This window comes from Capra hircus, chromosome 11, assembly GCF_001704415.2.
Source record: "Capra hircus breed San Clemente chromosome 11, ASM170441v1, whole genome shotgun sequence".
In the NCBI taxonomy this organism is placed as follows: domain Eukaryota; kingdom Metazoa; phylum Chordata; class Mammalia; order Artiodactyla; family Bovidae; genus Capra; species Capra hircus.
Window position 1 is genome coordinate 78,203,450 of NC_030818.1, and position 26,879 is coordinate 78,230,328.

General features: G+C 38.8%; 1 protein-coding gene across 6 annotated transcripts in view; it reads left to right on the forward strand.

Moving 5' to 3' along the window:
* PUM2 (pumilio RNA binding family member 2) overlaps positions 455 to 26,879 on the forward strand; it is a 121,953-nt gene continuing 95,528 nt past the window's right edge. For 3 of the 6 annotated variants that reach the window (XM_018055594.1, XM_018055598.1, XM_018055599.1), the window contains exons 1-2: positions 857 to 1,012; positions 26,592 to 26,660. In XM_018055594.1, the coding sequence (XP_017911083.1) occupies positions 26,610 to 26,660 (51 nt within the window). In that variant the 5' untranslated portion in view covers positions 857 to 1,012; positions 26,592 to 26,609. Of the gene's footprint in view, positions 671 to 756; positions 1,013 to 26,585; positions 26,661 to 26,879 lie in introns of those variants that run through there. The other 3 variants (XM_018055595.1, XM_018055596.1, XM_018055600.1) reach the window with 3 other exon arrangements.

Below are 26,879 nucleotides of genomic sequence, written 5' to 3' on the forward strand. Positions count from 1 at the left end.
CACAGGAAAGCTAATAAACGAGCCTGCTACAGAAATCCAGACGTGGGAAGCAGCCGCGAGAGAGAATCCCTGGCCTAGCAGAACATCCGAGTTTCCTTTGTGTTTACCGGGCGAAGCACAGAGGTTACAGTGGTGGGGGGCAGCCCCCCACATAAGTCCACTTAAGGGGCTCACTTTTCCACACGTGTGTCCCCGCCCACCGTCTTCCTTCGGGGTGAGGATAAGGCTGAAACCTAAAGGCCTGGATTACTGGTCCGGGTCTTGTGGGTGCCGGCACGCCGAAAGACGAACTGAGGACTACAGCGTGGTGGGGAGGGCGCTGACACCCTTACAGGCAGCCGGGGTGTGGAGGGGAGAACAATGAACTACGGGACAGGAAGCGCAAGGCCAGCGAGTTCGGAAGACTAGGCCCCACGCGGGAAGACGGACACGAAAGCAGCGTTCGAAAACACCACGCCTGCGCGCCCAAGACCGGCGCGCGCTCCCGCCCGGCGCCTCAGCCAAGCTCAGGACCAGCCGCGAGCCCGCAAGGTGAGGGCGGGGACGCAGACACCGGAGGGACAGCCGAAACGCGCGAGCGCGGAGAGCGTGCGCAAGCGCAGAGCTGTCGTCGGCGGGCGCCTGGAGCGCGGGAGAAGCATCGGAAGCCACTGAGAGGAGCGGCACCTTGGTGAGCACTCCCCCCCCCGCCCCCCCGGCCACCGCCGCCCTCCCTTCCCTTTTCTCCCGGGGTGCTTTGCGCGCGCCCGGTGGGCGGGGGGGAGGGGAGGGGAGGCGGCGGTGGCAGCCATGTTGTTGTGAGTCTCTGTGTCTCACCCTCGGTACTTCGGTGGTTCGGAGGAGGAGGAGGGGGAGGAGAAGGAGGAGGTGGGGTGGGGGGGAGGGAGGTAGGTGGAGAAAGAAGATCTTGCCGCCACCGAAGGCGGAGGAGGGGGAGGACGGCCAAGAGCGACGCCGCCGTGTGCCCAACGGTCGGTGTCCCCGGCTGAGGCATCGCGGCCGCAGCAGCCCCGTAAGTCAGTCGCGCTTGCACCCCTCTCCCCGTGCTCTGGCGCCGCAGGGCGGTTCCCCGGGCTTTGTGTGGCGGTCTCGGTTGCGGGCAACCCGCCGGCGGGAGGGCTGACGGGGCCCGCGGGCAACCCAGGACGGCCGCGGCCTGCGGCCCGCTCGCACAATGCAGGGGGAGGAGGGGTGCCGGAAGGGGGTGTGCGCCCGGCGTGTGTGTGTAGGGGGGTGCTCACGCCTTTCCCGCTTCCTTTCCTCCCGGCGTCTGAGCCTCGCGGAGCTTGCGGGGGGCCCTCCCGGCTCGCTCTTGGTCCTGGCGCGCTTGGGGTTAGAGATCGAGCTGTCCGCCTGCCCAGCCCTTAAAGGCTCGGAACGTGCGGGGGGAGAGAGGCCGGGTGGATCCCGAGAAGCATGCGAGTTGGAAGTGGGCGAAGAGGAAGGAGCGGGTTTATGAAAACAAGTGTGGGGATGAATGCTTGAGGTCCCGAGCGTGTCCAGGAAAAGCTTCCGGTAGACAGGTGTAGGGACGAAAGAGACGGCGGCTTGGGTTCGTTGTGTTAGGTGCCATTGGTGAGGATTGTTGTGTTTTTGTTAACTGTAACCGATTTCGAGACTCAGGGAAATGTGTAAACATTAAAATCAAAGAAGAGATGATAAGTTCACTCATTGTAGTCATCCTTTTGTATCTGACCTGGGCCAAGTTTGGGAAACATGTTAATTTTTTTTTTGCCCAAACACACGTGTAAAAGTTAGTGTTAACTTCTGAGACCACAGCTAGGGAAAGCCAACATTTCTTAGCTTTTCATTCTGACACATTTAAACGTTTAAATGGGATGGGAATTGCGGGGTTAATCATGTATAATACAACCGTGTTAAAATCTGGACTTAGTACTTTTGTGAGATTTTAGCTTAAAAATTGGTGACAGACTTAGGGGCAGAGGTTTTTTTGTGGGGAGGGGGAAGCTGTATTAGAAAAAAGCTTTTAAGTTTTTGAGAGAAATGTAGCACTTGGAAAGGTATTGTATATCAAGAAAATTTTAATAAAGGGTGTTACCTAAGAATTTCAGAAGACTTGTTTACTGCTTAGATTCGTGTTTAATAGGTGACTCTTTCACCATGTGACCTCGAGCACTGGAGGATGATTTAAGGATTTTTGGCTAGGAATCCGGTTAAAAACACAAACATAAATAGTTTTAATTGGCTAAGTTTCTATTCTTAGTTTTTTAATTCCCTGCTTTTAAAAAAATGGTTTGCTTTATCTGCACAGTCCTCCTTATATCGTTACTGGTATTTGCCTTATTTCAAGCATGTCTTTAAAAAGTCTAATTTCTGGTGACATTGAATTGTTTAGAATTGTCTTTTGGTGTACCGGAGGGCGGGTTTTGTATGAAATAAGCCATTTTTTTTTTTTTTAATTAAAGGGATATTTCAGAATCCTGGTTCTTCAGGTTTTAAAGTTCATTTTTGTTATTTGCACAGTAACTCTTCAAGTTACATTTGCAATTAACAAACATCTTCAAACAATTTAAACTTTAATTTTAATACATAATTTTCTTATTTTGAGTCTAAAGTTCTCTTAGATGTTTGATATTAATAAAATTTCAGCTTTTTAAAGTCTAAATACTGCCATATTTAAATTGGTCATGCAAGGTTGTTACTTTAATAGGTCAATTTTTTTAGGCATTACAAGTATATAATAAGCCAAAGAAGCAATCTTAACACAGATACTAATATTAGGATTTTGTTTCTCTTAAACCTTCCATACTTGTTTATAAATCTTTCCGGTGTTGAAAGATAATTTATCTTCCTATGTAGTTACTTCCTGTGTAGGTACTATCCAAGTTAACAGAAGTCATTACTTTCAGAGATTAAGGCCAGGTGTGGCATCCAAAGCCAGTCTTCTCTGTGACCAGACTGCCTCCTTTTTATTGATACTGATAGGGTCTTCATAGTTTTAAGTGGAGGTTGGTTCTGTTTCCTGGACTCAAGTTCTTTGTACTTTGTAATTCAGCCACCTTTGAATTTGTTGGGTTTCTAAGACAAGGAAGACACTCTGTATTTTTTCATGTTTTTCAAACTTGTGGATACATACTTGAAATATCTGAATGGTTGTACCTCATGGCTTTGTTCAGCTTGCATTCCCAGTTTGAGGCCATTTTACTGACAGGTATGATTAAGATAATAATTGTACCTGCAACAGGTACACATGTTACATACTAGATTGTTACACACTAGATTTTTTGCTGTTTTTAAGAAAGCATAAAAATAGTCTGACTTGCTCCATCTTCTCACTCTTCCTTTGGATGAGTTTGTAAGAAGGAACTAATCAAGTATGGCTCAGCCCCTTTCCTCTTTCTCTTTGGGAGCCTGCCCCTCACAGAAAGCACTTTGCTTCTTCCCGAGGCCACCAGTGATAGACTCTGTTCCTTTCTGGAGGAGGACTGTGATTGTTCAGTGCTACCTGTGACTGGGTTAGGATAATTATGGAGTGTGGTTGTTAGGACGCTGTCTTGGTCTAGGTTTAGATTTTGCTTTTCAGAAATAAAGGAGCCATTTGGATTACCATCAGTCTTAACTCCTGTGTCTCTCACTCCTGAATTCTGATGTGGCGGGAAAAAGGTTTCTTCAAACCCTATTATTTAGAAACTAATACTTAAATAGTGATTTTTATATTTAGCAATACAGATAGAAGACATTTTTATTTTAAAGTTGTTGCTTTTGTAGTAGAAAAAGTAAATTTACAGAGAAATAATATTTTCACACTTTTCCAGTGAAATGCTGTATAGAATTATTACATAGGTAGGTGCATGATACATGCTGCTGCTTCTCAGATTTCACATAGCAGTATGCTTAGAGACATATCACCGATATTCAGTTATTCTCTTACCATTATCTTGTGAAGAGGTAAAAGATCTTACAGTACTGGAAAACATCCAGATTGTGTCCACCTTACATACATATTCCAGAATTTTAACATAGCTGCTAGATACAAAAGTGGGTAAGAAGTGTGAAGGGAAAGGGGATAGTTAGGGTTTCAGAACACTTCAACTGGAAATGGGACAGAAAAGAAAAAAAGGCAGTCATTTTCACCTACCTAGGATGATATGTGTATTTGGATCGAAAAATTCTGCTTCCTGGAGGAGTTCTGGTGAAATTGACTATAAAGTGACAGTACGAAACCATCTACTCAGTGCCTGCCTAGGAAAATAAAATCTGTAGCTGACTTCCAGAGTACGTTAAAAAAAAGTGTGAGAAGGGGTTGGTTTTTTTTTTTTTAACTCCCCCCAAAAAAGTATGTGAGACTTAATTTTAGAGATGTCTTTGTGGTTTCTGTTTGTGGGACAATTTATGTCAAGAGTAGTAAGTTCTAGATCTCTTAAATAGTGATCTCTGATTTTAGGCACTGTTTCTGAAAGGCTTACTAGGGAATCAGTGGGAGATAGTCTTTAACTGTATAAAATGGTTTTCTTCATTCTGACATCAAAAGAAAGTAAATGAAAAGCGTCCTGGGTGGCTTAGTGGTTTAAAAAAAAAAAAAATCTGCCTGCCAATGCAGAAGACATGGATTTGATCCCTGGGTGGGGAAGATCCCTTGGAGAAGGAAATGGCAACCCACTCCAGTTTTCTTGCCTAGAGAATTGCAGGGACAGAGAGGAGCCTGGTGGGCTACAGTCCATGAGGTCGCAAAGAGTTGGACACGACTGAGTGACTAAGACACATACACATAGTATTTTATTAGCACTTTTAGCGTGATTAAATGCAAAAACATTACACTTTCCATGGCAAAACCTGAGTCATAAAAACTGATTCAACATAACCAGAATTAAGATTTGAAATGTAGAGAATTTAGAAATTCAAGTTTTCCTACGATGTTTTCTTGGACTACCTTTTAATAGAAATATAATTGATGGCTTTTCATCCAGTTTGTGTTTGTGCATGCTAAGTCTTTATTTAAACTCTAAATTATATGGTGCCTATACAAGCAAAAATAGGAGTACTCAAAGATAAATCATTTGCTAATTTTTATCCTAAGTCTGGTTAAGAAGGTACTCATGGCGTATTAGTTCCCATTCAGTCCATTTGTTACTCTGGATATTCTAAGTTGTATCATTTCATCAAGCTGCTGCTACTGCTAAGTCACTTCAGTTGTGTCCAACTCTGTGTGACCCCATAGACGGCAGCCCACCAGGCTCCCCCGTCCCTGGGATTCTCCAGGCAGCAGTACTGGAGTGGGTTGCCATTTCCTTCTCCAATGCATAAAAGTGAAAGTGAAGTCACTCAGTCGTGTCCGACCCTCAGCGACCCCGTGGACTGCAGCCCACCAGGCTCCTCCGTCCATGGGATTTTCCAGGCAGGAGTACTGGAGTAGGGTGCCATCGCCTTCTCCGTTCATCAAGCTAGAGTATCAGAAACTTGCATTTATTTTCTGAGGTTTGCAGGCCTGTCTTGTGCCACAGTGTTTTGATGTTGGTTGGGGCAGTGATCTCTGTCCTTACTGTTTTACTGCAACTATAAGGTTATGTTTATAGTAGAGAGGAAGTTGATAAATCTCATTTACACAGTGCAGTACACTAAGTGCCACCCTAGGTGGTGTTGCAGAAGTGCTGTGGACTCAGGTAGGTAGACAATGCAGGGGGTCAGAAAAAGCTTTCCAGAAGAGGTAAAATGGACTGTAAAAAGACTTAGAAATGTTAATTTAGTCAAGAGATGAGTGAAATGGCATTTAGTGAGAGGGATTAGTATGTGTAGTGACCCAGATAGGGAGAATGGCAGAGCTAGAAGGGGAGGTAGGGAGGAGAATTGAAAAGATTTGACTGCAGATATAGGTAGAGACCCACTGGATTTAAGGGCCATTCTAAATTTGAACAATTCTGCTGTGAAGACTTTGGAGATAATATCTTGGAAAGATTTAGACCATTATTGTCCAGGAACTCTTAACATAATTACTGTGAGTCGCTTTCCCTGGATTGTGTTAGAGGAGTTAGACACATGACTTTCCTTGAAGGATTGACTAAAAAATGAGATTATGAAACCTTGCATCTGCTAAGCAAGTCATTGAGTATATTTTTGATTACAACTCTTGAGTTCTTTATAATACTGTATATAAGAATTTTCTTTTAAAACTTAGTGTTAGTAATAAGGTTATCTTTAAAAAAAAAAAGGAAATAAGGTTGTCTCCAAGGAATTGGATACTGAGAATTTCATTATATAATATAGTGTCCCCCCCATCTTTATGACTTTAGAAGTTAAACTTGAGTTTACTTACTATTTTTGATATTTAATATTTGCTTAGGTACTTTCCTAAGATTAGTTTTTGTTGTGTACATTTCCTATGAGTCACTTGGTGTATCTTCCAAAATTTTTTATTTTGTATAGGGTGAATTTCATTTAGATTATACTTGATTATTTCTACTACAGGCATTTTTTTTGGTATGTACCTTCATAGTCCTTGAAACTAACATACATTTGGTTTCTCTTTTCAGACACTGCAGTGTAGGTGTTTTTGAGTTTTTGTTGTTTGCTTAGTGAGAGCTTCGGTTTTTTGTTTTGTTTTTTAACTTCTGTATCTTTAGGAAATCGGTATGATCATCTCAATTTAAAATGATTGGGAAGCAGATCACCAACCAGTTCAAGGCTTGTTCTTGAATATTTGAGGAACCTGTTTTAAAAAATCACAATTCATACTCATCACCTAAAAGATTTCCTTATATTTAGTTCAAAAATGTGTACTGCTTATATTTTTCTTACACTATTCATGATAGTCATAATAAACTAAACATTTTAAAAACTTAACTGTCACAGGTTATGACTTTTCCTAGAGAAAAATTAAGAAAATTGAAATAGATAACTCGTTCATTTTTCTTTTTTTTTGGACTAGACTAGAATGACTGCGTCTCAAAATACCATCTTTTGGATTAACATGTTTATAGAAAATTACAGTCATACAGTCATAGGTTAAAGTGAAGCAGATTTATTTATTTATGCATGTGTACATGCACACTTCAGGGCTTGTAGAATCTTAGTTCCCCAACCAGGGATGAAACCTAGGCCCTCAGCAGATGAAGTACGGAGTTCTAACCACTGGACTGCTAGGGGATTCCCAATTAAGCAGTTTTAATTGTGGGACATCTCAGAGCCTTTAGGCTAATATCACAGAGAATGGATTCCAGAATGACCGTGTGCTAAACTTGCAAAAGAACAAATGGGTGCTGGGAAGCAGTGAGTTCTAAGTGTATTGGACAAGGAACCTCTTATTTTAAAGAATGCTGTGCGTTGGTGATTAAGAAACACACTTTGGAAAATTTTTGTCTGAAGAAGAAAATCTTTTAAAAGTTGCACTAAAATCTGCTGCTTAAAATGGTTTTTCCTTTTTCCAGTTGTCTCATACCATGAATTCAGATGATTTCCTTTAATTCTCTGTTACAACCTAATTAAGATTTTTTGAGTTATTTCCACTTGGTGCTATGTCGCTTCTAATTGATAATGTGTAACAATTGAAAATTTCTAGATCACCATTGGAGACAGGTCTTCATTTGTTGGGTATTCAACCTAGTACTAAAATGAATTGAAAATAGCACAAGATTGCTTGTACTCTGTTTTGTGATAAAGTTTCTAAACTGTAATAGATTTAAACTGTATTAATATAGAATCTATTTTTTAAAAAAACAATATATTTCGCTAACAAGCCTTAGAACACAGAAATAAAAAAGCATGAAGCCAGCAGTACCCAGTCTCCTACCAAACTTGGGTGTTTATTTTTTCATACTCCACACAAACATATACATTGCCCCTCTTTTGTTAAACAAAACTTGGATCAGATTATACACCTCAGGCAACTTGGTGTTTTTATTTAATATCATGGATATTTTATTAGTACATGTAACTGTAATTTTAATAACCTGTAATAGTGCATGACTTTTTATTTTTGCTAACCCTTTTTTTTGTTTCTTTAGGTTCTATTTTTGAACTACTGCAAGCAAATGTTGCAGTAAATAACCATTATTCAGTTCATCCTTTTATGTTGTTTGTGTAAGTTAAATTACCAGAAGAGAAATAACTGTGTCAAAGGATTATAAATTGATTCTCAAACGGAAAAAAAATATGTTCACTCATTATGATGAGTTAATACACGAGAGAGGACTTATATTGCAATTTTACATGCTATCTAGTCTCCGCAATAACCTTATGAGGGAAACATTGTTACTCTCATTTGCAAATGGGGAAAGAGAAACAGAGTTCAAGTGCTTTGAGTTCATTTAGCTACTTAGACCAAGAAGGCAATGGCACTCCGCTCCAGCACTCTTGCCTGGAAAATCCTATGGACGGAAGAGCCTGGAAGGCTGCAGTCCGTAGGGTTGCTAAGAGTCAGACACGACTGAGTGACTTCACTTTCATGCATTGGAGAAGGAAACGGCAACCCACTCCAGTGTTCTTGCCTGGAGAATCCCAGGGACAGGGGAGTCTGGTGGGCTGCCGTCTATGAGGTCATGCATAGTTGGGCACAACTGAAGTGACTTAGCAGTAGCAGCAGCTACTTAGAGGCAAACATGGTGCCATATTCTAGATCTTTTAGTTCTGATTTCTGTTTCTGTTATGCCATGATGAATGATACAAAACTTTTAGTTGGAAAATCATTAGGGTCCTTGTGAATTAAACCCTTGTACAAAAAAGATCTTCATGACCCAGATAATCATGATGGTGTGATCACTCACCTAGAGCCAAACATCCTGGAATATGAAGTCAGGTGGGCCTTAGGAAGCATCACTACGAACGAAGCTAGTGGAGGTGATGGAATTCCAGTGGAGCTATTTCAAATCCTGAAAGATGATGCTGTGAAAGTGCTGCACTCAATATGCCAACAAATTTGGAAAACTCAGCAGTGGCCACAGGACTGGAAAAGGTCAGTTTTCATTCCAATCCCAAAGAAAGGCGATGCCAAGGAATGCTCAAACTACTGCACAATTGTACTCATCTCACATGCTAGTAAAGTAATGCTCAAAATTCTCCAAGCCAGGCTTCAGCAGTACGTGAACCGTGAGTTTCCAGATGTTCAAGCTGGTTTTAGAAAAGGCAGAGGAGCAAGAGATCAAATGGCCAACATCCACTGGATCATTGAAAAAGCAAGAGTTCCAGAAAAACATCTATTTCTGCTTTATTGACTATGCCAAAGCCTTTGACTGTGTGGATCACAATAAACTGTGGAAAATTCTGAGAGATGGGAATACCAGACCACCTGACCTGCCTCTTGAGAAACCTATGTGCAGGTCAGGAAGCAACAGTTAGAACTGGACATGGAACAGCAGACTGGTTCCAGATAGGAAAAGGAGTATGTCAAGGCTGTATATTGTCACCCTGCTTATTTAACTATGCAGAGTACGTCATGGGAGACACTGGGCTGGGTGAAGCACAAGCTGGAAGCGAGATTGCCAGGAGAAATATCTGATAACCTCAGATATGGAAATGACACCACTCTTATGGCAGAAAGTGAAGAACTAAAGGGCTTCTTGATGAAAGTGAAAGAGGAGAGTGAAAAAGTTGGCTTAAAGTTCAACATTCAGAAAACTAAGTTCATGGCATCTGGTCCCATCACTTATGTGGAAACAGTGGCTGACTTTATTTTGGGGGGCTCCAAAATCACTGCAGATGGTGATTGCAGCCATGAAATTAAAAGATGCTTACTCCTTTGGAAGGAAAGTTATGACCAACCTAGACAGCATGTTAAAAAGCAGGGACATTACTTTGTCAACAAAGGTCCGTCCAGTGGTCATGTATGGATGTGAGAATTGGAGTATAAAGCAAGCTGAGAGTGTCGAAGAATTGATGCTTTTGAACTGTGGTGTTGGAGAAGACTCTTGAGAGTCCTTTGGATTGCAAGGAGATCCAGCCAGTCCATCCTAAAGGAGATCAGTCCTGGGTGTTCATTGGTAGGACTGATGTTGAAGCTGAAACTCCAATACTTTGGCCACCTGATGTGAAGAGCTGACTCATTTGAAAAGACCCTGATACTGAAGAAAGTGAAGTTGCTCAGTCGTGTCTGACTCTTTGCGTTCCCATGGACTGTAGCCTACCAGGCTCTTCCATCCATGGGATTCTCTAGGCAAGAATATTGGAGTGGGTTCCCATATCCTTCTCCAGGAGATCTTCTCAACCCAGGGATCAAACCCAGGTCTCCTGCACTGCAGGCAGACGCTTTACCCTCTGAGCCACCAGGAAAGCCCCCCCACATCTGTGCCTGTCTCCCTCTAGGACTAATTCAGATAAGTCTTAGATAGGTGGGATGTGTTTTTTGTTTTCAAACCTTTTAATCTAGATTCTCATGCAGTATCCGGATTTGATAACCAGTGACCTTAACATTCAGATGCTCATATCCCTGAGAGGTACATGTAGAATTTTCAAAATGTTAGCACATTTAGTTTTCTGAGGGTCAGTTAACAGGTCCTCGCTGTATGTACCGAAAAAAGCACATCTTTGATCCACCCCATATCTTAATGTGGTGTATTTTACCCCAGGTGGGCCAGATGGTAAAGAATCTGCTTGCAGTGCAGGAGACGTGGGTTCGATCGATGGGTTGGGAAGATCCCCTGGAGAAGGGAATGGCAGCCCACTCCAGTATGCTTGCCTAAAGAATCCCATGGACAGAGGAACCTGGCGGGCTACAGTCCATGGGATTGCAGACAGTAGGACACAAGTGAATGATTAACACCTCAGGTAATTATGCCTTTGAGACCCCAAACTTAGAGGTTGCTTCCTGTAGTGATTAACCTTATTGATTCACATTGATGATAGAATGAGATAATAGCCAAGAACTGGAGTGTTTTGACTTTCTTTGGGAATTTCTGAATTAGATCAATGATAGTCTTGAGTGGTAGGAGTAATTGTGAATTTTTTTTTAAGCCAGTTCCCCTCTTCTTCCCTAAGAACAATACTGTGAAATGTTTTGCAAACTAGAAATATGTAAATCAGACTGTAAAATATGTTGAATTTAAATGTTGGATTTTTTTGCTCCATTTTTTTGAACACTTTGGAGGAGTATATAGAAGAATTAGGGTAAAAAATTAAGTGCTAACCACAAGTGTAATTTCTTTTAATCAGATGATAGAATATTTAGATTTACAAGTTGGATTTCCTTTTTTTTTTTTAACCCAGAATGTCAAGAAGGTATGTCTAGAGGTAATTACTATAGTAGGTATGGTTATACATGTAAAGTGCATCATAACATCTTTAAAACCCTTAGAGGTTTACAGATAAGGGGCAGGATTGAACTTGGACCCCAGAGCAGTGAAAGCACCAGGTCGTGACCATTGGTTCTTCAGGGAATCCTGGAGAATAGTTTAAGTGATGCTCAATCTACTGAAAAGATGTTTTTCTGTTACATTTCTTTATAACTCATGATACCTTTTTCATGTATATATGTATGTATATTTGAGTTCTGCCATATAAAGCCATTGATTTCCAAGCTAACTTGCCTAGTGATTTTTAACATGTATATATTTTAAACATTTTAAAAATATAAGTATTCAAAGAGTGTAGAACTGTAAAATAAAAATCATGCATATCTCTTTCCTGACATGACCACTGTTAGCGGTTCTATCCCTCTGCCATGTATACATACGTATGCGTGTGTCCTGCTTTTACAGAAGTGGAATGATGGTATCACTGGTTTTTACCTTGCCTTTTCACTTAATAGTCTAAAATTTTTTCCATGTATGCATAAATATACCCATCTCATGCTTTTAGTGGGTGTATAGATGGTAATTTTATTTTCTTTCCCTCCTTATTACAGTGTTTAGTATCCTTTTGCTCTCCTCCCTCATGACTGTTCACATTTCACAGAACACTGGCACAACTAGAACAGTATGCAAAATTTTGGTACATAATTCTGATGAGGTTTTAAATTCTCATGGATAAGATGAAACTAATATATTGAAAAATACAAATTAAATGTCGGGAGAATTGAGAAAAAGATTATTTGGAGGAGGTTTTAATGGAGAAAGTGGCATTTGAGCCAGACAGATCCAAAGAGATATGTAGGATTTTCACATGAAGAGATAAAATGACAGAGCTGTCCAAGAGACTGGAATAGTTCAGCAAAAGGAAAGTTGGGGAAGAGAGTGATGGTTTATGCTTGGTTGGTGTGGAAAAGAGCATGGAACATTCGGAATCTTCGTATTATTGACTCCTCTGCCATTTTAGTAGCTTTGTCTACTAGTGTAGGGAAGTTGAGCAGTTTCCTTGTTTGTAATTAATACAATACTTACTTTGCTGGATTGTAGTGAAAATTAAATATAACATGCCTACTGTGATCACTGACATAAAATCAAGTGCTCAGTAAATCCTGTTTTCTGTTTAAGGGATGGTGTCTGATAGAAATTAGTCCAGAGAGGTTATGCTCATTTGGAAATAGTTCTTTGTTGTTGTTTTTAATTTCGTATACTCCTTGTCAAAACTATGCTGAGGAAATAGGTGATATTAGGTTTAAACAACAGCTTGGGTAAGTCAGTTAACCTTATAGAGCGTAACCCTCTTTACAAGCTGCAGTTGATAAATGTTTTGTTTCAAGATGTGTGGGAGGGTGTCTAAAACTTGCCTATCCCTCAGAGCCCAGCTTAAATACTTAACAAGGCTTTAAATGCTTCACAAGGCTGCTGGTCATATTGTTATCTTGTTAAACTTACTATGGAGATTTTCAAACTCAAGTAGAATAGTATAGTACACCTTGGAGTACTAGATCATCCATGTTCAACATTGTGTGAAATCTTTATACCTATATTTTACTTTTTTAAAGTATTTCAAAGGAAATCCCAGACAATAGCTAGTTTAAGCATAAATTCTCATGCTTATGAGAACTTAGTGAAAAATACAATCTTACTATTATTACTGCTAACAAAATTCCTTAATATCATCTAATACCCATTCTATATCTAGATTTCTCTGATTTTCTCAGAAGTCTTTTTTTATAGTTGGTTTGTTAGAATCAGAATTCAAGCAAGGTTTATACAATATATTTGACTTTTAAGCCTGTAGTTTATATAATAGTCCTTCCTCTTCCCTCCTCATAACAAAATTTCACAGATAGTGAAATGAGGTGAATTTTTTTCTTTTTTCCATATTCCTGGATTGGGCAGTTGTGTCCTTGTGTTATTTATTGATTTTGTGTGTCCTCTTTCTCGTATTTCTAATAAATCAGTATTTAGATCTAGCAGCTTTCTTAGATTGATGTTTACTGATTTACTTTTTTTAAAAAAGCAGTTTTCTTCATTGGTGGTGGTGCTGTTTCTTATTACATATATCATGAGGTGTATAAATGCTTGTTCCACTTTCAGAATTTATATATAAAAATGTTAACTTAGAAATACTGCTTTTTGAGGGGCCTCATTTAATAATTTACATCGGACATTTCACATGTGTCTTCGACTGATTAGAACCACTTTGAGTTATCTAATAGTTATCTTCATTCTCCATCTAAGTTATTTGACCTACTGCTCTCGGGTGATATGTAAAAGCATCAAAAACTAGCATTGAGGTTGTTTTAGTGGGTAGATTTTCTCTGAGCAGTATTCTGTTTTTTGAAAAGAAATTTCAGTAATCAGTGTTTCATTTCTTAACCAATTGAGAGAATGTCTTGTAATATAAGAAACTTTGTAAGGACTATATATAGTGATTCTCCTTTGGGAGAATTCTAAGGAAAAAATACCTTGCCCTATAGCTGCAAGTATGTAAGTATGTATTTATCACCATTATGTCTCCTTGAGAGTATATCTGAGATTGCGCATCAAAGAGCTAAAAGTATTTTTGCACATAAATATTTGGTAAATTTTTATTTACTGTCTTAATGCTTGTGCTGGAACAATCTTAATTTCTAATCTTAGAATATTTAAGCTAGGGTCTTTGAAGATTTCTAGTTTCTGGAAATCTGTATATTGATAAGGGGCTTCCCTGGTGGCTTAGAGGTTAAAGCATCTGCCTGCAATGTGGGAGACATCCCTGGGTTGGGAAGATCCCCTAGAGAAGGAAATGGCAATCCACTCCAGTATTCTTGCCTGGAAAATCTCATGGACAGAGGAGCCTGATGGGCTATACTCCACGGGGTAGCAAAGAGTCAGACACGACTGAGTGGGCCAGGTTTTATTCAGAATGTAAAATTTGACTTTTCCTTAATATCGTTGAGTCAGTTATACAGTGCTGTTCTTAATGGTAGTAAAACAGGTATATCATTCCCCCATGAAGTACATGGACAAATGAATAGCATATATCAAGAAAAATTTGTGGCTCTTGGTTCAACCACCACCTAAGTGACTTGTTCAACACCACTAGAAAAATGTGTGGTTCAGTTTGTTCCCCCAGATAAATAACAAATGACTAGATGTTGATGGTGATTCCTAGAGACTTCAAATGTTAAGTTGGTGAAAGCTAATAGTCTACCACAAATAAACACAAACCTGGATTTAGTTTACCTTTGTCATATGGATAAGAGGCATTGCTAAACAAATTAATTTTGTGGGAAAATTTGCAAGTGATTTCCTGTGCTGAAGAGACTAAGGTATTCTTAAGGACTTTGAAAGTGAAAGTGAAGTTGCTCAGTCGTGTCTGACTCTTTGCAACCCCATAGACTGTAGCCTACCAGGCTTCTCTGTCCATGGGATTTTCCAGGCAATAGTACTGGAGTGGATTGCCGTTTCCTTCTCCAGGGGATCTTCCCAAACCAGGGATTGAACCTGGGTCTCCCACATTGTAGACAGACACTTTACTGTCTGAGCCACCAGGGAAGTCCTTAAAGACTTTAGTACCTGTTTTCAATGCTCAGAAGCTCAGTTGTGTCCGACTCTTTGTGAATCCATGAACTGTATAGCCCACCAGGCTCCCCTGTCCATAGGATTCTCCAGGCAAGAATACTGGAGTGGGCTGCCATTTCATTCTCCCCTGTTTTCACTGGATACTACTAATTAATGCTCAATGATTATGTTTGTTAAAATCAGTCCAAGGAGTTTGACTACTATAGGAATTTTTATAAGCCCCTTAAGTTACTCTTTGTGTATATTGACTTATGTCAGTCAGTTAAGTTTTCATGTACTTTGTTCTTGTAGTTGATTCTTGGGGTAGCAACAGCCTCTCCGTATTAGAGTACCAATTTGGAGAAGTAATGCCAATGGGAAGTTGCACTCATTTTATGTTGGTAAATGTTTTCAGTTGTTCATAAAGTCTGAGAAAGAGCTTTGTTCATGTCTGTTAAAATGAACATTGTGTATAAATGAAGGCACATATAAACAGTCACTATCCAGATATTAGATGATTTCATGGTCTGAATTTTGGGCTTCCCAGGTGGCGCTTTATTTTTTGGGCTCCAAAATCCCTGCAAATGGTGACTGCAGCCATGAAATTAAAAGACGCTTACTCCTTGGAAGAAAAGTTATGACCAACCTCGACCGTATATTAAAAAGCAAAGACATTACTTTGTCAGCAAAGGTCTGTCTAGTCAAGGCTATGGTTTTTCCAGTAGTCAGGTATAGATGTGAGAGTTGGACTGTAAAGAAAGCTGAGCAGAGAGGAATTGATGCTTTTGAACTGTGGTGTTGGAAGAGACTCTTGAGAGTCCCTTGGACAGCAAGGAAATCCAGCCAGTCCATCCTAAAGGAAATCAGTCTTGAATATTTATTGGAAGAACTGATGTTGAAGCTGGAACTTCAACACTTTGGCCACCTGATGTGAAGAAGTGACTCATTGGAAAATACCCTGATGCTGGGAAAGATGGAAGGCGGGAGGAGAAGGGGGCAACAGAGTATGAGATGGTTGGATGGCATCACTGACTCAAGGGACACTCCAGGAATTGATGATGGACAGAGAGGCCTGGCGTGCTGCAGTCCATGGGGTCTGAAAGAGTCAGACACGACTGAGCAACCGAACTGAACTGAGGTGACGCTAGTGGTAGTGAACCCGCCTGTCAGTGCAGGATACAGAAGAGATGTGGGTTAGATTCCTGGGTCAGGAAGATACCCTGGAGAAGGGCATGGCAACCCACTCCGGTATTGTTGTCTGGAGAATCACATGGACAGAGGAGCCTGGTGTGCTGTGGTCATTGGGGTCACACAGAGTCAGACATACTGAAGCAATTGAGCATGCATGCATGATCTGAATTTACATTTCCTAAAATGATCTTTTCATTCAATATATAGTGAGCATTTTGGTGGCAAAGATAGTTCCTCACCCCTTTAACTGCAGAGTTTAATAACTACTATGGCTTTAAAATAGAACTAATTATAATGCTGTGAAAATGTGATTAGTATGATATGCTGGTGCTTTAATACCTAAAAAGCCTCTTGATGAACGTGAAAGAGGAGAGTGAAAAAGTTGGCTTAAAATTCAACATTCAGAAAAAGAAGATCATGGCATCCGGTCCCATCACTTCATGGGAAATCGATGGGGAAACAGTGGAAACAGTGTCAGACTTTATTTTTTTGGGCTCCAAAATCACTGCAGATGGTGACTGCAGCCATGAAATTAAAAGACGCTTACTCCTTGGAAGAAAAGTTATGAGCAACCTAGACAGCATATTCAAAAGCAGAGACATTACTTTGCTGACTAAGGTCCATCTAGTCCAGGCTGTGATTTTTCCTGTGGTCATGTATGGATGTGAGAGTCGGACTGTGAAGAAGGCTGAGCGTCGAACAATTGATGCTTTTGAACTGTGGTGTTGGAGAAGCCTCTTGAGAGTCCCTTGGACTGCAAGGAGATCCAACCAGTCCATTCTGAAGGAGATCAGCCCTGGGATTTCTTTGGAAGGAATGATGCTAAAGCTGAAGCTCCAGTACTTTGGCCGCCTCATGCGAAGGGTTGACTCATTGGAAAACACTCTGATGCTGGGAGGGATCGGGGGCAGGAGGAGAAGGGGACGACAGAGGATGAGATGGCTGGATGGCATCACGGACTCGAATGTGAGTCTGAGTGAACTCCGGGAAATGGTGATGGACAGGGAGGTCTGGCGTGCTGCAATTCATGGGGTCGCAAAGAGTTGGACACGATTGAGTGACTGAACTGAACTGAAATGGTTTTTGCCCCCCAACCTATTTTTTATGGTGTGCTCAGTCTCTCAGTTGTATCTGACTCTTTGTGACCCTATGCACTGTAGCCCACCAGGTTCTCCTGTTTATGGAACTTTCCAGGCAGGGATACTGGAGTGGGTTGCCATTTCCTATTCCACTTTTTTATGGTAGGCATATGGGAAGGAATTGGATCACATGTTCCCTGAGAAAATAATGTATATTTTTGGTTCAATATACAGACTGTTTGTAAACTTTGGTTTGTGCATTAGTACATACGAAAACTCAAAAAATTTAACCAAGTTGTTGTTTGTGGTACTTTGTCTGTTTTTCTTACATAATTAGTAATAATGCTTTCCACAGAAAAATTAGCTAAAACTGTTCACTTTTAAAACCTAATAAGACATTCTTTTGTGACAGTTGTGTTAAAGACTCATAACTAACTGAGAGCCTGCTACTCCATTGCTTGTTGGAATAAAGGGGTTGTTTTCTTTCTCCCTTACATCTAACCATGCAGGGGAGAGTTGTTACATTATATCCAGATTGTTTTCCCTTGCCCTCAATTGACTCCAGCAGACATAGTGGTTCGACATAACAGTTTGGTGTTTTGCAAAAATTTTAGTCCTTCTTAGTGGCATATGTATGACCTGCTGCTCCTGCAGCTTCATTTTAATATGGAGTTTATTGCAGAAGAATTGAAACAGTGTTTATTTTCTTTCTGTCCCATTATTTTGCTCACTTTCTCATCTATTCTCTTTCTCATGATTGAAATAAATAACACCCTAAACTGAAAAGCTGAGCTTGAGTCTTGTTTTGTGGGTTTTGTTTTAAAGTCTTTTCCCTGTAACCTACCCATATTATTGAAAGGAAATGATAACACCACCTACATTTAAATGTAATCTGAAATCCTTATTCATTATTAAAATAAAAATGTTCATGGGGATAGTATAAATGGAAAGGTTGAAAACAAAGCTCTGATGCTTAACTTTGGGTTTGCTCGAATTTGAGAGTGGATTGTCTGCATTTGATGTTTTGTAGAGCAATCAAGAGTAAATGCAGTAAAGCTCAGGTCAGCAAAGGTTGGCCTACACATCAGATCTGGCCCAGCACCTGTTTTTGTTTGAACTGCTCTCCAGGATTGACTTTTAGAATTTTTAATTGTTGGAGGGGAATAAGATTTTGTGACACATCAAAAAATACGATATTCAGACTTCACTGTTCATAAATAAAGTTTTATTAGGACACATCTGTGCTCATTCATTTTCTTATTGTCCATGGCTGCTTTTGTGCTACAAATGCATTTGAGAAGCTGAGGGACTGTGTGACCTGTAAAGCCTAAAATGTATATATACTGTCCATCAGTTTCTTTACAGAAAAAATTAGTTGACCTCTGCACTAGGGCATGATTCACCACAAAAGTATGTGGATCCGTAGAACTAAGAGACATCTCTCAGTCTAGAGTCTCTTTAACTTACGACCTCATATATTTGGACCACGACGAAAACTTAGAAGTAAAAGTAAGTGAAAAGGGGACTTTGGTAAAGGTCTGATGCTTTTACTTCTGAGAAGATGTAAGTCTCTTCCTATTTTTCCTTAATAAAAGTCTTCTCTCATTTGTATTTTGTACAGGCTTATTGTAATAAAATAAAAATAGATGGAAAAATTGGTGTGCTCTGTCTGATCACTTAAGGACTGTACAGATATTGATATATTTCCTTTTGCTCTTTCTTAACGTTGCTATAATTAACATAAGCATTTCCTTACAAACTCAAATATTGTTAACAGCTACACAGTACTTTATTTATACTTGCGTTTTGTCACTTACTGAGACAATTATGCAGTTTATACTTTTAGGATCTGTAAGCAACACTACTACAAACATTTTTCTACATAAAACCTTTTTATATTTAGGTTTTATTCTTCAGATTGATTTTCAAATTAAGGGAGACTGATTCAGGAGATAAGAACCTATATATATATATATATGATACCAAATTGCTTTCCTAAGAAAGCATTGAAACTTTAGAATGTGTGTTTGTTAGAGGTAGTTTCCTTCTTAGAGCTTATTGACTCTTAAAAATCTGCCATAGTTATCTGAGGCTACAGTTTACTGCAGATTAAAGGCAACCTAAGTAGAAAGGTCAGAAGTAATATGTTCCAAGTCAAGTAGTATTGAACCTGAAAACAAGGCAGGAGGCTGAAATACTAACAGAAGCCTTCGTACCAGAGACACAAACATTGAGCAACCTAAGAGTTTCAGAAATAGTATGTATGACGCTTTTAATAATAACAACTAGTTACTTGTTGAGCACTTTTTATTGATCACTCACAAAACACTTTTGGATACATTTGATCTTCACAACAGATAAGATTTAGAGGTTAGGCAGAATTTAAGACTCAAAAAACTCTGTATTCTGAATCTAAATCACGTATTATTTGTGCTCTACCACATCATCTTAGGAGCTTCCCTGGTGGCTCAGCGGTAAAGAATCTGCCTTCAGTGCAGGAGGCTCACGAGACATGGGTTTGATCCCTGGGTCAGGAAGATACCCTGGAGAAGGAAATGGCAACCTACTCCAGTATTCTTGCCTGGAGAATCCCACGGACAGAGGAGCCTGGCGGGCTACAGTCCATGGGGTTGCAAGGAGTCGGACACGACTGAAGCCACTTAGCATGCACACACATTGTCTTACGTGTAAAATTTATTCATAATGGTTTCCTCAGGATTGCAGAATAATGAATCCATTTTTATAACTATTTCCATCCTAAGAAACAAGCATCTTATATTTTTTGGCCCTAGCAGAATAATTAATAAGGACGGTCTGTTCTCAGAGGATACAGATAAGTAAGATGTCACATGGAAGTTTTTTTTTTTTTTAATACCTGCAACTGGTATGGTATTTGTGTATTGAGCCCAGACTTCAGGGCTTAATATCATTTAATGTATGTTCATAAATTATGTAGTCAGAGTTATATGGCTGCATTGTCAAATTGGTGGGATTTAAATGGAAGCATTTCTAAGAAATTAGAACACCTCTTTAAGGTGATTGAAAATACTTGATTTCTGATAGTATGTTAGCAGTATCCCGAAGCTTTCAGATGATTGGCCATTAGGTTTGGGAAACAGTTAATGCTTGGAAGAAGTTGAGGCTGTAATGGGATGGGAGATCTGAAAATACAAAGTCTGTAACATACATGGTATAGGAGAAAGTAAAATCACAAATATAAAACAGATTATAAAGGACACTGAGTTTAGTGCTGTATGGAGTTCTTAAGAAGCACTTGCAAAAAAATAAAATGGACCCTTCCCCAATTTAAGAAATTTTAAAGAAACAGTGGAAGTCAAAGATGATTTGAGCAGACCATGCTAGACATTAGAGTGAATTGTTCATGGTTAGATGTAGAACTTTGATTGCATGACAGAAATGTAGGACACAATATGGTCCAAGAGTCCCTTTACTTATCAGATAATTGTGGTCCCTCCAAAATATATTTATGAATGTTCAGTTGTTCATCAGTATCTGCAGGGCATTGTTCCAGGGGCCTCCCCAGCCCAATACCAACATCTGAAGATGCTCAAGTTGCTTATGCAAAGTGGTGTGGTATTTGCATATAATCTTTGTGCACACTGGAGTGTACTTTAAATCATCTCTAGATTACTTACAATATCAGTTACAATGTCAGTGTTATGTAAATAGATGCCAGCCCTCAGGGAATTTGATTTTGGAAACTCTGGAATTTTTTTCATACTTTTGATCCCTGGTTGGTGAAACATGCAGATGTGGATGGATATTGAGGGCCAGCTGTAGAAGTTGGGTGATAAAAGAGTGCTTTGATCTTGAACTTCTGTTTTAAATCCGTGTCATGATGGTGTGGCTAGAGATATTTATTATAGTTAGGTGTTGGATGTATGTGTAAATAGTTCATCTAACTATTTTGTTATCAAACCCATAATGAAATTTTTGCCTTAAGTGGGGATATATATTTTGAAGAGATAAAGAGGAAAAAAATAGTCCTCTGTACTTAGGCACGTACTTAGCATTTCTGGTGCTCTTCCTTCCTGATGATCTGAATTTCCATCTGATATCCTTTCCCTTTAGCTTAAGAAGTTTTAAAGGACTTTCTGAGGTGGAAATCTGTTTAGCAAGTTTTTTCCTTTTTATCTATAAATGTCTTTTAGCCTTTATTCTTAAAGGATATTTTCACCAGAGAAAAATTCTAGGTTAGCATTTTTTCTTCTTTCAGCCCTCTAAAGTCTGATCCTTTTTATTCTGGTTCCCATTGCTTCTAGTGTGAAATCAGTGGTCATTCATCATTTTTCCCCATTTTGTAATTTTTTTCTCTGTCTGCCTTCAGGATTTTCTCTTTGTTTATTACTTTTCAGTGCATAGGGGCCAGGTTTTGTTTTTATTTTTCCTGTTTATTTTGCGTGGAGTTCATTGAACATCGTGAATCTGTAAATTTTGCTTTCATCATATATGAGGGGATTTCTGGCCATTATTTCTTCAAGTAATTTTTCCACTTCATTAATTGTTTCTCTTTCCTTTTTTCCCCCCTTCTTGTCAGATTGGAAATCACTATTGATCTGTGTTCAAATTCACTTTTTATTTTCAACTTACTATTAAGTGATCAGCTATCAGTCCTAAAGGAAATCAACCCTGAATATTCACTGGAAGGACTGATGCTGAAGCTCCAGTTCTTTAGCCACCTGATATGAAGAACTGACTCACTGGAAAAGACCCTGATGCTGTGAATGGTTGAGGGCAGCAGGAGAAGGGGGTGACAGAAGATGAGATGGATAGCATGGTTGAATAGCATCACCAACTTAATGGACCTGAGTTTAAGCAAACTGTGGGAGATAGTGCAGGACAGGGAAGCCTGGTGTGCTGCAGTCTATGGGGTCACACAGAGTTGGACACAACTTAGCAACTGAACAACAGCAACTGTTAAGTGCATCCAGTGAAATTTTTAAAAGATATTTTTCAGTTTTAGAAGGTCCATTTGATTGTTTATAGTTTTGCTTTTTTCTTTATGCTGGAATTTATTTTCTCATTTATTAGTGTGTTTTTCCTTTCATCTTTGAGCAGAGTTATAATAGTTATTTTAAGATCTTTGCTAATTCTAACCTCTAGGTCATCTTGGGGTTGGTCTTTTATTAGTTGACTTTTTCCTTAGTCAAGGTCACACATTCCTGTTTTTTTAGGTGTCTAGTGATTTTGGATTGTGTTTTAGTCTTTATGATTTTTTTTGTTCTCATGGAACTCAAACGCCAAATTTCCATAACTTCTGTGGACATCAGCAACAGACGTTTCTCCTTAGTCCTTTTATCCATAATTGGGCTGCTTGTGTGGGCAGCCCCACACAAATGCAGTCCAGGGATTGCTTAAACATCTGAGTTGAATTTATGCACAAAATTCAGTTCTAGACTATCCTCCAGTTTGTTATTTTCCATTGCCTTCAATTTGTTTTTATATTTTTTTCAGTTGTTGTTTATTTACTAAGTCACGTCCAACTCTTGTGACCCCATGGAGTATAGCCTGCCAGGCTCCTCTGTCTGTGGGATTTCCCAGGCAAGAACACTGGAGTGGATTACCCTTTTCTTTTCCAGGAGATTTCTGACCCAGAGATTGAACCCACGTCTCCTGCATTGGCAAGTGGCTTCTTTACCACTGCCACCAGGAAAGCCCATTTGTCCAGAGTTAAAAGCAAGAGGGTTTGGCCTGATAGGAGCTACTCTTCCAATTACCAGAAACTGTGACTGATTTAAATTCGTTGAGGACAGTGACCATATTTTAATTCATTCTTTTCTCTATAAAATCTTGCACATTGAATATGCCCAGTAAAAGCTTATTAATGGAAGGATGAATAAAGTTATCACTTTCTAAGAACTGTTAATGAATTCAGCTCTTCTAGCACGTTAAGAAAAAAGGATGGCTTATTTGCTATCCATATATCTTCTATGTATCTTCTTTGATGTAATACCTGTTTAGATCTGCCCATTTTTTAATTGGGTTGTTTGTTCTCTTCTCTTAAAGAGTTTTAAGTATATCTTGGACACAAATCCTGTATCTGACATGATTTGCAGATATTTTCCTCCTATCTGTAGTTTGTTTTTTCTTTCTCTTTATCACTGTCTTTTGTAGAACTTTTTTTTTATTGCTGACGTCAAGTTTTTAGACATAGCCTTTTCTTTTGTGGACTCTGCTTTTGATATTGATCTAAAAACTCACTACCAAATGCAGGATCACACAGCTTTGCTGTTTTCCTAGAAGTTTGATAATGTTAAGTGTTGCAGTTAGGTGTATGATCCATTTTGAGTTAATTTTTATATCATGCTGTGTGTTGAAGTTCATATTTTTGCATATGGGCATCCCGTTGTTCACGTACCATTTGATGAAACAATTGAAGAATTAACTAATAGCTAACTTTTGAATGCTTACGTAACCAGACTTTTGTTTTATGTTACCTAATTAACTTTTCACAGCGTGCTTTGTGGAAGCTGCTGCTGCTATTTTTCCATGCAGAAATTGAGAAAAAATAATTAGGTTAGTTGTTTAGAGTTACAGAACTACCACCTGTCAGAACTATAATTTGAATCCAGTTCTCTCTCCTTTTAAGCCACATTAAGGAGAAGTTAAGGATTAAAATATGAGATTCATATGGTCAGAGTACAATTTAGAAAAATGGTAGCTTATAACATTTTGGAGATTAGATTGTAGGGTGGGAAGATAGAATATTGCAAGAGATGGTGGTGGTCTGACCAACCAGACAACTGAAAATTAGATTTAAATAAGGAGGTTGACTTTAGTGATTAGATATTGGTGTAAGAAAGGAAATAATTTATAAGTGCAGAATACAGAAGAGTAAGATTGGAATTTCCTATGGTACCTCCAGGGAATGGAAGAAAGGAAATACTTGGAAATGCTGAAGAGGAGAGTGATTTGGTTTATAAATACAAACTGGGAGTGAAGTCCTGTGCATATATCATTTAAGTATCAAAGCACTTAGAGTGGATGAGATTGCTTGGGCTAAAGAATAGAATTTTGAGGAACACTTGACATTTTTGAGTTGAGTAGACAAATAGGAGTTTGTGAAGAAGCCTGAGAAGAAGTAACTAGACACATAAGAAAGTAAAAAGAATTGTAAGAGAATGCCTAACATCAGAACAGCCTTATCTTGTAAGGAGAGGAAGTGCACTGTAATATCAAATACTATGGAATTATAAAGAGAGAGAACTGACTGGGAAAAATACTAAATAGGATTACGTTGTAAGGCTCCAAAGTTGGAAGGCTGTGAATTTGTAGTGGCTTCAGTTTTGAGTCGTTTTCTCCAGCGGTACTTAACATTAGGAGGCAAAGAGACTGTGACTTAAGAACACATTGTCACATGAATGGTAAAAAGCAGTTTAAACTGTTAGAAATGGAAAAAGAAAAATATGCTTAGTTTTAGTTTGAGGAGAAGGGAGAAGAGTTATTGTTTTAAATTATGGTTGATTTACATTATTATTTTCAGGTGTACAGCATAGTGATTGATTATTTTTATAAATTATACTCCATTGAAAGTTATTACAAAATAATGACTGATTGCCTGTGCTGTACAGTATATCCTTGTTGCTTATCTATTTTATACATAGTAGTTTGTATCTCTTAATCTTACACCCCTAATTTGCATCCCCCCCTTTCTTTTGGTAACCAATAGTTTGTGAGCTTGTTTCTGCTTTGCATATATATTCATTTGTATTATTTTTTAAATTTCACATATAAGTGATATCATGCAATACTTTCTGTGACTTATTTGACTAAGCATAATACTCTCAGGTTCATCTACATTGCTGCAAATGGCAGAATTTTGTTCTTTTTATGATTGAGTAATATTCCATTGTGTCCGAACACTACATGTTTTTAATCCATTTATGTGTTGATAGGCATTTGGGTTGCTTCCATGTTTTGGCTGTTGTAAATAGTGCTTCTGTGAACATTGGGATACCTGTATCTTTTCAAATTAGTATTTTCTAGTTAGATACCCAGGAGTGGAATTGCTGGATCATATGGTGGTTCTATTTTTAGTGTTTTGAGGAACCAACATACTGTTTTCCCTAGTGGCAGCTGTACCAGTTTACGTTTCCACCAACAGTGTACAAAGCTTCCCTTTTCTCCATATCCTCTCCAACATTTGTTATTTCTAGATTTTTTGATGACAGCCATTCTGATAATTGTGAGGTGATATCTCATTTTGATTTGCATTTTTCTAATAATTGGTGGTATTGAGAATCTCTTCATGTGCCTGTTAACCATCTGTATTCCTTCTTTGGAAAAATGTCTGTTTAGGTCTTCTGCCCATTATTTGATTTGAGGTGTAGGTTTCTTTTTTTTTTTTGCAGGGGGTGAGTTCTGGTGTTTTTTTATGTGTGGTTTATGAGCTGTTTGTTTTGGCTATTAACCCCTTGTCAGTCATATTATTTGCAAATATTTTTCTCCCATTCTGTTGGTTGTCTTTGCAGTTTGTCGATTTTCCTGTACAAAAAGCTTTAAATTAGATCCCATTTGTTTATTTCTGCTTTTATTTTGTCTTAGGAGACAGATCGAAAAAATACTGCTGCGATTTATGTCAGAGTGTTCTGCCAATGTTCTCTTCCAAGAGTTTTATGGTTTCAAGTCTTACATTTAGGTCTTTAATCCATTTTTAGCTCATTTTTTATGTGATGTGAGATAATATTCTAACCTCATTGTTTCATGTGTAACTAACTGTCCAGTTTTCCCAGCTTGTTAAAGAGACTGTCTTCTTTCCATTGTGTACTCTTGCCTCCTTTGTTGAAGATTAATTGGCTATAAGTGCATTAATTTATTTCTGGGCTCTTTATTCTGTTCCATTCATCTCTGTTTTTATTTTTGTGCCATTTCCATGCTGTTTTGCTAATTGTAGGGAAAGGAATTGTTTTTAAGGGAACTTTTGAACATTAAAAAACATCAAAGCTGATTAATTTATCATTGGTATAAGATCTATAAATAATAAAATTCTGAGAAATTTTGAAAACTGATAAAAGTAGTACAAAGTAATAATTTTTTAATAGGAACTACAACATTTTTTAAAAAAGAAGATAACTGTTGGGACTTCCCTGATGGTGCAGGGAAGATTCTGGGCTGGTTAAGACTCTGCTTCCACTGCAGGGGCTCAGGGTTCAATCCCTGATCTGGAAACTAAGATCCCACATGCCTCATGGCACAGCCACACACAAAAAAGATAACTGTATTGTAGTACTTGAGCTCACTTTTTCTGTTCTTTACTTCCCATGTATTCCTTTGCTTAAGAAACTAGTAGCGATTTCTTTTGGCACCCAGAATAATCCAAGAACCCTTGAACCTCCTGGTTTTCCCACAGATTTTAGTGTTGATTGCTATGGTGCTCTATTTAGGAAAACCTGTCTTTATAGAGAAGCGTATTCTTGTCCATCTCAGCTCATCCTGTAACATCAGTAATAGCAGAATATAATATAAAAATAGTTGATGCAGTCTAAGATTTTTTTTTTCTAATTTTGTTTTTGTTATTCAACAGGTTTGATCTGTGGATGAAATGAATCATGATTTTCAAGCTCTTGCATTAGAATCTCGGGGAATGGGAGAGGTAAATATTTATGAATACTAAGGATGTGTATCTCACTTTGAGTCTTTGAGCCATTGAAACTTGTTTATTAACTGTAAATCTTTTGAAAATAGTGGCGATATCTTCCAGATGATGTGGGCTTTTAAAATCTATGGTTGTGGAAATCTCAGCCTTTTTTTTTTAACTTTTAGCAGTAATGTTAGTGGGGTTATTGTGTCTAGTTGATTTGATTGACCTGGT